General features: G+C 37.3%; 1 protein-coding gene across 1 annotated transcript in view; it reads left to right on the top strand.

Moving 5' to 3' along the window:
- LOC134675739 (lachesin-like) overlaps positions 1 to 11,771 on the top strand; it is an 84,554-nt gene extending 72,783 nt beyond the window's left edge. The window contains exons 6-9 of the mRNA XM_063534052.1: positions 7,846 to 7,977; positions 8,870 to 8,989; positions 10,385 to 10,564; positions 11,455 to 11,771. Of these exons, the coding sequence (XP_063390122.1) occupies positions 7,846 to 7,977; positions 8,870 to 8,989; positions 10,385 to 10,564; positions 11,455 to 11,639 (617 nt within the window). The 3' untranslated portion in view covers positions 11,640 to 11,771. The remainder of the gene's footprint in view (positions 1 to 7,845; positions 7,978 to 8,869; positions 8,990 to 10,384; positions 10,565 to 11,454) is intronic.
- The last annotated feature ends 260 nt before the right edge of the window (positions 11,772 to 12,031 follow it).

Raw genomic sequence — 12,031 nt, 5'->3', positions numbered from 1 at the left:
GATGCGAAATTTCGGATAAACCGTCGATACCAGGAACACGTTCCTAAGAATGCCCTTACGTCACGCGCATTCGTGGGTGTGGGGAAGTTTAGAACGGCAGAAACCTTGTCAGGATCAGTACGCAACCCGAACTCGTCCACGACGTAACCGAGGTATTTTATGGACTGCCTGAAAAACTTAGACTTCTCAAAATTAATTGTTAAATTCGCCTTTTCCAACTTCGCCAACACACGATTTAGCAAAAGCAAGTGCGTCTGAAAATCTGATGAGAAAATAACGATGTCATCGATGTAACAAAAAGCTAAACCGGTTTCGATGTCACCTGTCAAATTGTGATCAATAAGGCTGTCCATCAGCCTCTGCTGACGCGCCGATGCGCCGCAGAGACCAAAAGGCATGACCTTGAACTTAAACATTCCACGACCGGGCACGCAAAAACTTGTCTTCTCCTGTGAGGTTTCAGCTAACGGGATCTGCCAGAATGAGGAACTTAAATCGATCGAGGTTAGGTATTTCGCTTCCTTCAAACTATCCAAAATCTGGGGTATATACGGAATGGAATACGAATCTCCCTTTGTGACCGCATTTAATTTCCTGCAATCTAAACAAAATCGCCAATCACCGTTAGGTTTTCTAACTAAAAGAGCCGGGTTATTCCACGGACTCTCACAGGGTGTAACTACGTCCAATTTTAACATGCGGTCTAACTCGGAGGCTAAAGCAGCGCGTTTTTCCGGCGATAACGGGTACTGTTTCGTTTTGATGGGCGTGGCATCACCAGTATCGATAACATGCTCCGTCAAGCTGGTTCTGCCAAGCCCCTTCTCCTCGAACGAAATGTTTTTAAATTTCCCTACGACGGTGTCCGCGAGTTCCCTCTCGGCCGCAGTTAAATGCTCGTAAGACCGAATCGTGTGTACTTGTTCTGCACTTAAACCGTTACAACTAAAATAATTTTCCGGTGGAGTCATGTGTTCCGCATTTTTTAAACATTCAGGCAATAAATCAAAAGCTTTCCAAAAATCATACCCTAAAATAACGTAATTTACGATCGAGGGTATTACTACAAACTTTATTACTTTCGTAGTATTTTCAAACGTAACCGGGACGAAAATGTACCCAATCGACTCGCAATTTACTCCATTTGCGACCCTACACGAACTAGAGTACGCTTCCTGAAATGTAAAACCAAATTTGACAAAATCCAAATGTGCATTGTTCCCTAAAACTGACAATGCTGAACCGCTATCGGCCAATCCATAAATCTCAAAATCATTCGCTTTAAATTTTAAATATGGTCTAATATCGTCTTTATTTGGAGCAAACAGAATCGTAGCAATCGAACTAGCATTTTTATTTTGTTCAATCGATTTAAACTTTAATCGATTCGATTGACACTTGCTACGATTCAACCTTAGGCGTTTTTTGACTGTTGTTGCATTGGTTTTGTAACGTTACCCTTCTGACAGATTTCACATTCCGATCTGATTGTGTTTGCTTTGCCACAGCCAAAACAGCTATACGAATTTAATTTAGGCTTTTCTTTACACAATTTAAAATTATGATCCGGTTTACCACATTTGTAACAAACTCCACGATGTGGTTTCGAAAACGTCGCGTCCGAAAACCTTGGTTGCTGTTTTCGCTGTGAAAAGGAACTATCCGACTTGGTCGCTAAGCTTGAGCTTTGTTTAGCAGCGATGGCATTCACCTGAGGTTGCTTGGCACTGGAGCCTTTATAAACATGATCACGACAAAGTGTATGCTCGCTGACCTTGGGCGGTTCTACAAATAATTTCGCCCTTTGCTGTGAAAACTCAACCTTGCGACAATAAGCCTTCAGTTCGGCGACCGACTTAATATCTACCAATGCCAACTGCTGAGTAAAATGTGGGCGAATGTTGTGCAACAAGATGTCCAGTTTCGCCTCCTCCGGTAAGTCTGATTTTAATCTAGCAAACATGCCAGACATTACCGCAAAATACAAGTGGATGGGTTCGTTTTCCCCCTGCGTTCTAGCTTGAATTTCCTGTCTCAGCCTAAAATCATAGTCACCAGGGACAAACTCATCCAACAAAAGTGACTTTAAATCCTGCCAACTTGAAACCGAACCCTTGACACCTCTAAACCATAACAACGCCGAGTCTACAAATAAATGTGGTGCTGCCCTAAATAGTTTGGCATCTGAAACCCCATTTGCTTCTTTTAGTTCCTCCACACGCTCCAAAAATGAGCGCGGGTCTGTCAAACCATTAAATTTAACCTGCCATTTTGAAATATTCAAATCACTAGAGCACTGAACCTGCATTTCCCTAATACCGCTTGTTAACATTTCAGAATTATTGCCGGAGACCAAAGGATTTGGATTTGAAACCTCTGCGCTGCCGCTGGGTGCTGCTGGACTTGAACCTGGACCCTCAATCTTCGCCAATAAACTCTCAAGCTTGGATTGCAAACTAATCTTCAATTCTAGCAATGTCTGGTTGCGTTCCGGCTGAACCCTGGCCAGACGATGATAAATATGGTACCCGAGGGCTTTAACGCGACTTAAAGAATACCTCTCCTTTGTCTCACAATATTTGTCAACAATGGAAACCAAATCGATCACTTTTTCCGAGACAATGCCTAGCTCCGACTCCGCTGACAGTTCAGTCTCCACTATGTCCTCGCTAGGCGCTTCTAAAATAAGAGACCTAAGTTGCTTTCTCAAAGCGTCAACCGTGGTTGCAGGAGTTTCCGACCGAATTTGAACCTCATAAATCAACTCATCCTTCAAAAGACTGTGAAATTGAATGCTGCGCTCCATTTTTAACTAGTGTATAAACTACTGTATTGAAAATTCTGGTATTAACAATATGTATTTTATGTATGACTGTATCACTATGTTGTTTTCTAACAAGATTAAATAATATTAAATAGTGTACTATTTTCTTTAAACCAACCTTAATCTACAAATAATGTAACTGTAATCCTTAATGAGTAAAGTATTTTTTCTACCGAAAATAATTTCTAACTGACAGGTGTACACTTTCAAACGTCAACTTTCTTTTTAAATTTGCAAAGTGAAAGCTACTATGAAATTGGTTCCAAACAATACCACAAACTTCCAAGAAAGTAATATTTCCAACAAAATCCAATACCGTTTACTTTAAATATGTAACAATGAGTTGACACTAAAGAAATTTAAGGGAAATGTAAGCAAATACTCTAAATTAATTGTTATTTCTCAAATTCGAATAACTTTGTAATAAGTCCGTACTACAAAAGAATGCACAAAAACCTTTTTAAATTTCAATTTTACGCTTAAACACAACACAAATTTAAAACAAATGTCCAAATTAAATCTTAGTATCTAAAATGAATGAAATTTCCTAGCATGTACTTGGTGCAAAGTACAAAACCACGTTATTTTTACGGTTTGCAATAACCTCAAAAATCAAAAAATTGCTTGTCACTGTCTCTTCCAAAAAACATCAAATAAATTGCAGCAAACCAGCAAGATTGCAATCAAATCTTCAAATTACTATATCTAAAGAGTATTTAATGAATAAAGAGCAACCAAGACTAAACAAAAAGGTGAGTAACACAGTAAATATTTCACAACTTTCCTGGTACATGAAATTTCACAAGATTCCTTTAGCAAGTTTATACCCAGGGCGCCAGTGAAACGTGCTATTTTAAAGGGGTTAAATAAAATTGCAAGGCTCCGGCTTGTTCAAAGAAAGCTATAGCACGTTAGCACAAAAACAATGAAATTAAAACAGTAAAAAATGTGGTGTCTAAAATTGCTTGCTAGAGGAACCTAATTTGGGAGATGAAAAAGCGAACACAAATTATATTATAGAAACTTTATTAATCCTAAGATCTTGCCAGTGGTAAGTTAGTGATTTAATCCTAACCTGCGAATCTGTGTGAACCTTTAACTTGATTTGACGACACCTAATTTTAGAACTTAGCTCAGTGGAAAGCTGGGCCGCTTAACAGGTCCAGAATAAAGCTTCACACAGAATTCTACTTATTTAAGAACTAATTTATTTTAATACTAAATAACTATGTACCAGGATTTTCAAATGTCTTTATCTTACTTTAGTGGTTGCTCAAAATTCTAAATTTACTCTAACTTTGCAGCTGGCGCTGATGCCTTACTAAATTAAATCATGGAAAGGACCGACCTCAGAATTTAAACGTTCCTCAGATGCAGCGGGGTGACAGGCTGCTTTCCCCGGTGAAGCTTGATGCTGAGCGGTGACGTAGAGCTCAGGGCCGCGCACGTGGTACCAAAATGACGTGGCCGAGGCAGATGGCGTGCTTAAATTCCTCGCTCCAGGAGGTCTCCAAAACCAAATTGACTTCTAGGATTTTGAAGCTTTTGAGATAAATTACTCAACGAATGAAATAAATGAATGAATAAATAAATGGATAAATAAATGGATAAATCCCGGCTCCTGAAAACCGAGAAAAGGTTATATTAGCCTACGCCTTTTTATGGCCGCTAGAAAAGAGATGAAACCATTGGAAATTTGGCTCACCGCACTGGTAGCTGCTAAGCCTTCTGGCGGAGCGCTCCCTTCCCTCGAGCAGGAGTCTCTCTGCAAAGAACCAAAATCTGGTTAAGAACAAACCCACAACGTCTCGCGCCATTGTGGAGTTGATCACCACGAAATTTAATTTCTACTCACTCAGTGGAGCTTCCGAAGGACTCAAGCCGTTTCCATCTTTCAGACCACCATGCCGAAAGTGTGGTCTTCCCACAAATTGGGCTCTTGCGAGCGAGTGTCCCCAGAGGGGTTCCCAAATCAAATGTGCCTATCATTCTCGAATGATCTCCAATATGGAGTCCCTGAGAGCCCTATTAACAAAAGGTAGGGTGGCAGTCCCTTGAAGACACAAATCCCACGAAAATTCTGTCTGAATTATTTAGACAATATCACTCCTGAGCCTAAGAAATATATTTTTACCATTTAATCTAATATTGTTTCATTCCAGAGCCACTTTGTAAGTCTGTAATTTCTATGTTTTGTTTTAAATCGAAATTGTTTTTTTATCCTATAAATCCTACCTACTTCATACAAAGTTTTCCTGGAGTGACAACATAAATATCTCAAGTTTTAATTATTTTTAGTCATATGACAACCCCGACAACAGATAAGCATCGAGAGGTGCATCTGAATGCAACAGATTATGCATAGAAATGCAATCAATGAGGTTTGTTTTGGACACCGTTAAAAACGTTGAAATACGAAGAGGTATTTTTCTTTTAATTATCAATCGACCCAAAATATTTATTGCAAATTTAGAAAAATGTACTACGTTACAGCGCGTTGCGCGAAATTTGCGGCGGAAGACTTCACGATAGCGGTACTATCGACCAATGAAACTGAGCACTGATGTATCCCTCAGCTGCCAGGGTAACGCTACAGTCTCTTAGGACGAATACGATAAGCCATAAAAATATTCATCACGGTTATTGTCTTTAAATGCGCTTGTAATATGTTAAGTAACATATTACACGCGCATTAAAATTGTTAAATGTGGTTTGAATAGACCTGCTTCATTATTTCTCCCCTTCACTTGTCTTAGGTATTTTACAGCTCTTTTACCCGTTCATTTTTAAAATACGTTGTTCGACAAATTCACTTAATGCCGCGTTAAATGAACCGTGTTCGCATAATAAAAGATTTTATACTCGAAAGCGATTTCAGAATGGACGATATTTCCGTGGAACGGAAAATGCCGCACTCCACGTCGACGCTTCATCTCGACGCTGGCAGTGCCGGAATATTTTTTTCGCACTCGAACGGCTACGAATTCTCTGAAAAAAATTAAACCTAACCACCTATAAATTAACCGCAAACTTCCTCGACTATCATGCTGTTTAACCCCTAAATAGCGCACCGGAGAATTATTTTACGGTAGCCATTCAACTTTTTATAATTTTATTTTCACTCGTTTCCGTTTTGATCAAGTCAAAGTTTCGGACAAAGTAAAAAAAATGCAAATACGAGTAAATCGAATTTATTTTATAGAATGCTGAATGTCCCAATGCTCTACAACGTTTTAAAGAGCTATCAAAAAGACTGGTGGACATCACTGGTGATCGAAGAGCTGGCAGCTTCCTCGTACAATGTATTAGCATCGTAATACAGCGGGGAAATGCTGCCAGCATCCTCGGCACCATGCCAAAAAGGGGCCCAATTTCTTAGATAAATTATAATTTTAATTACATATTATTTTTTAATTGAGTTTTATTTTACAGATAAGTTAGTTTATTAATTTTTTATGCACCTATACCTGAAACAGAAAATAAACCATTTTTATAGAAAACGTCGAAATAAACATAGGATAAAACAAAATGGTTCTGATTGTGTATTTATGCTCTTTTACATTGTATCTTAAAATAAAGCATTTTAAGTGGATTCACCTGTAATGTTCCTCGAAATGTTCGTAACCCTTTTACCACATTAAGTATTCTGGTGTAAAATAGGTGGCACTTTTTCAGATACACGAAAAACGTTTTGAAACTTAGCAATGGGTATTTATTCAATCGTATGGCGTATACATAAACATTCTTAAACAATATATCAAACAATAAGTAGCTAAATAAAATAATTATAAATCCACATTCAGGGTCCCGAGCCACGAGATTACGTCAGGTGTTAATTTATACAGATCTTCTGGGGGTCTAGAAAAGAGTGCAGAAGGCAGCGTTGTATAATATGCTCAATAGTTTGAGCCTCTTCACCGCAGAGATAAGAGATAGATACGCAAGTACATTTTTTTTACACAGTTTATAAACTTCCTTGTACCTAACTAACCAATTTAAATAACTATCGAACGAACTAGAAAAGTAATCAAATCTAGCTAGTCGATTTTAATAGCCGTATCGAAACATGAAAATTACTTATTGCTAGATGGCAATAATTTGGTATAATGGTACCAAGCTGATCTCTGGAACTCTTGATGAGGCGCTAGCTAACCTATGGAGATTGTGCTCAAATGAGACATACCTCCGACTAAATAAAGTTTGAAATGTTAAAACATTATAATATATAATGTTAATGTATACAAGGTGTGTCTGACCATGGGGCTTTAAATCCAGAGCTCGATTCTACTCGCTAAACTAAGCTACTTTTATTATGGCACCAACCCCGAAATCCCGATTTTTTTTTTACTTTTTCATACATTTTGGCTGATCAGATGTCGACGTTTTCTATGGAAAATCCAAAAAAAAATCCCCGATTTTAGGGTTGGTCCCTTAGTAAAAGTAGCTCAGTTGAGCTAGTAAAATCAAGCCCTAGATCCATGGTCAGACACACCACGTATGTGAAGAAAACGCAGTCAAATCGAATGGCCTAAATTATAAGATTTATAAGAGTGAAAAACTGTTTATTGGTTATACTACTTTTTTAAATGACTATACCAAGCCTCGTAGTCAACATGCCAATCGCTAACGCTACGTAGCAAACGAAACGCAACTGTCACTGTCACACTAATAAGGAAGAGTGATAGAGAGACACAAAGCGATTCGATGGCGAAGCGCAAGCGATTGTCACCTTGGCTATGCCGCCAGGGCGGTCGATTCTGATTTAACAATTTATGGTTTTGATACGACCTTAACGATTGCTCACAATGATTGGAGCGTAATGTAATCAGAGTCTAGTCATTATGCATGTCGTTCACACTTATTGATGCGCGTAAGATGCCTTAGAATATAAAATAATAAAATAACAAATAAATTAGAATAGCCCTCCAGGTATAATATTAAAATGATCTTCTATGAATCTACAATTAGAGTACCCATAACAATTTTACAAGGACCATTAAGAATAATTTTTCTTGTTTTAGTGGTGGAGGTCCACAAAGGCGAAAGCCTTGACATGTCGAACGTCCAACGGAGCGACATGGGCGCATACTACTGCATCGCGAGCAACGGCGTGCCCCCGACCGTCAGCCGGCGGTACCACGTCCAAGTACATTGTAAGTCAATGTTGTGAGATACTTACAAGCCAAATCGAAGGTACCTACACTGCCATCATCAGAATGATATTTGAATCAAGTTATTGAATCATCGTGCTTCTCGCCCGCGCCAATATATATGAGGACACGTACGAGCGAAATGCACAATTTCCTTTTAATTATCAATGTACTAATGTATCAATGTAATTCGAACGTATGTTCGAATTAGCCTGTTAGGAAACACATATAAAAATACAAAATACATAGAAAACACCCATGACTCAGGTAGGCACAAATATCTGTGCTCATCACACAAATAAATGCTTTTACCGGGATTCGAATCCAGACCATCGGCTTCATAGGCACTACCCACTAGGCCAGAACGGTCAATTATGATTTATTGCACCGATTTATTTAATTACACAGCGCTCGCGCTACCCACTACAATATTAAGTTTTTCAACAACAATATTATATTTTTAATTTAAACGTCGCCAGTCGTGTAGAAGCAGGATTTTGCTACTAAATCGGTTTCTATTGTGAAACTTTTACAGTTACGAGTGTTACTCTGTATTTTCTGGGAAATTAAATTTACTGGTTTATGAAACCACTATTTTACGTTAAAGTGAAAACTTTTATTTTAGTATTGTGGTGCTGAGTGTGATTATATTAGCTTCCATCCTCCCATTGTTTCGTTCGCCACCTAGGTATACATAACAGCCAATCATGTCATTGTAATCAGTTTAATTTATGCAATTGCACGAGAGAATACCTACGTAGGTCAATGACACGTTGTCCTCTGGATGAAGTACCTATTTGTAGTTTAACGCCATATCTAGAGCAGCGTATCAAATATCAAAATATAGTTATTAATAAATAAATAAATTATTAAAGATGATTGTTTTGCCCCACAGTCATACCACAAGTTAAAGTTACCAATCAGCTGGTCGGCGCGCCGCTGGGCAGCGATGTGGCTTTACAATGCAACATTGAAGCATCCCCAAAAGCTATGAACTCGTGGTATCGAGAAGATTGTAAGTATAATAATTAATAAGCTTTTATTTAACTTGCAATGTATGTGGGTATGTAGGTACATACCCACATACATTGCAAGTTAAATAAAAGCTTATTCGTTAGGTAACTATGTTTGTTTTCGATAAAGCTGACAAGTTGCATACATAGGGGTCATCCATTAATTACATCACACTTTTAGGGGGAGGGAGGGGGTCAAGAAAATGTGACATATTGTGACATGGGGGAGGGGGGAGACCCAAACTTTGTGACGTCACTTTAACTTCATCAGTAACCGAAAATTTATTTAAATTATTTTATTCGCTGTACATTTAAATAACAAGTTTTTAAAACGATAATCGTTTTTATTCGTTTAATTTTCTTTCCTAAGCAGTTTTCGGTTATAAAATTACTAATATTTATATCGTCAAAAATATTTTGATAAAATATTAATAATATTTAGGTACTTACTTAATTCGATTTGGCGATTTCGTAGAAAAAATGTGACGTCACAATAGAGGGGAGGGGTTTGCCAAATGTGACCAAGTGTGACAAGGAGGGGGGAGGGGTCAAAAAACCTAGAAATTCGTGTGACGTAATTAATGGATGACCCCATACATAATATATGTAAATTTAATGACAATGCAATATAATGGTACCATTGAGCTGATCTGATGATAGAGAAAGGAGGTGACCATAGGAACTCTGTGATAAAACACACAACCTGTTAAATAGAATTGTCTCGATAAGTACTTGTTGCCTGGTTGAAAAAAAAGTACAGTCAGCGATAAAAGCTTCTATCAAAAATGAGTTTATAAAAAACTTATATTTTACCAGATTCAGATTCAGGAAAACATCGCGAGGAAACCTGCATACATCTGCGAAGAAATTCAAAGGTGTATGTGAAGTCCCCAATCCGCATTGGGCTAGCGTCTAACCCTCTCGTGCTTGAGAGGAGGCCTGGGCCCAGCAGTGGGACGTATATAGGCTAAATTATTATTATTATTATTTTACCAGATTGCTATTACGTATTGACTTTTAAATATGCGATATAAGTTATTGTTAAAATTCAATTATCATAAAACGTCATTTTATCATGTGTTAAATGTACCTAATTGTCCATGTTATAAAGCAGTAGTGAAAAATAGGTCTTACTTAACTAAAACTGAAACTAATTATGTAATTATTTTGTGTTAGAACTTTTAGGAACTTCGTACATGTTAATGAGACCTAAAAGCTTTATCTAGACTCTAGAGCAAACGCAGAAAAATATCCTTAGCAACATTTTAATTTAACCAGACGGTTAAAAGGTCTATCGACTACAAGTTTCCAAACTTATATCATTGAAGCTGTTCTACTAAAAAAATAAAAAGTACCGTAGCCAAATGGACTCTAAGATGGTATTCTTTTTTTTTCAGCCTTAGTAAGCGACAAGCTTCTTGAGAACCCAAAATTCCGTGTAACAGAAACAATAGTGAACGAATATTCTCTATGGATGAATTTAACTATAAAATCATTAGCACCAAGTGATTTTGGAACTTACGTGTGCGCGTCGGTGAACGCGCTGGGGAAGATGGAGAGCCAAGTCAGCTTACACAGTAAGTGCGACATTAAACCTTTTTAATCTTGTAATAAAAAAAGTTTACTGGCTATTTTGAAGCCACACACGTCATCATTCTTTAGAAACTCTTTCTTTGACTCTATAGATTAAATAAAAGCAAAAGATAAACTTGCAAATGATGCTACAACTACTAATACTTATTTACAAATACTATACATTTGTTACTAAAAATTATAAAGCTTTCCTATAACCTTTCTTATACATATAAGAAGAGTAATTGTACCACACTTAGACCTACGTTTAAAAACCTAATAATTTAGATAGGTAGGTATGTTATCGCGTGAGTGACACTTTTTCGCAGCTAAGAAACTTATTTTAATTAAATTCGACATATAGCTGTCGTTTTTTTAAATCTCCGCTGAAGTGAAGGGGAAGAGCAATAGCGACCACCGAAATTATTAATTAATTAATTTAATTCATTATTAATAAACTAGGTAATATTTCGCAAACTCATTTTCACTTATTGGTGCGGAATCTAATAGTTGTGCTTGTTGACAGTATTATTAAAAATCCATTCTGTAAACCCGACAGATGTAAAAATGCATTACAATCCTAAGTTTAATTTTTCTACATTGTACAGGGTGTTGGTACATCGTTTGCCAAATTAAAACGGCAGATAGGTTGAGTCATTTGCTATCTACTCATGCCTAGACAAACAAAACTGACCATGTTTTTTTTACTACTATGCAATTTAAAATTTACGTAAAACTGGCATAGAAGTGAAATTTTTTTTTACGCTAATTTAATAATTTCTAGGGCTAAGAAGATAGAAAATGACTCAACCTATCTGCCGTTTTAATTTGGCAAACGATGTACCAAACAGCCTGTATAATCGTAACTACACAATAAATTATTGGTTTTCTTTAGGATTAGAGCTGAACGGTTTCCCCGACGAGCCGCTGGTGTCGGGCGCGGCGTGGCAGCGGGCGCGCAACCTGCCCGCGCGGGCGCACCCAGCCTCATCCCATGCACAATACTCCCTCGCGCAACGGCTACCACCACAGCTCTATGCTCTTATGCTTACTGCTCTTAGATATGTTACTACATTTTAATTTGTTCACTGAATAATGATGACAAACACACATAAAATGAAAAAAAAAACAAACGAAACTGAACATTACATCTATCTGCAAATTATACCTAAGTACTTACTTTAATTAAAGGCAATATGATGTCCAGTCCAGAATATAACTATTCGATCTCAATTAAGTGCATAAAAACGAAGTGAAAAAAGATGAAGTTGTTTACCATGGGTGCGTATTTTTCCCAATTACGTTGAGCTTTTTCTTAATGGTTATAAACATGATAGGTTATGATTGTTTATTAATTACAGCTAATTACGGATAAAAGTTGTAGATTCAATAGCCACATAACCTACTTGATTTTTTTTAACGTTCGAATGTTATGTACGTAACAACTTGCTACCATATGAATAATAAAATCT

This window comes from Cydia fagiglandana, chromosome 2 (genome assembly GCF_963556715.1).
Source record: "Cydia fagiglandana chromosome 2, ilCydFagi1.1, whole genome shotgun sequence".
Taxonomy (NCBI): Eukaryota; Metazoa; Arthropoda; class Insecta; order Lepidoptera; family Tortricidae; genus Cydia; species Cydia fagiglandana.
Note: the sequence above shows the minus strand (reverse complement) of the source record. Positions and strands in the feature narration are given on the sequence as shown.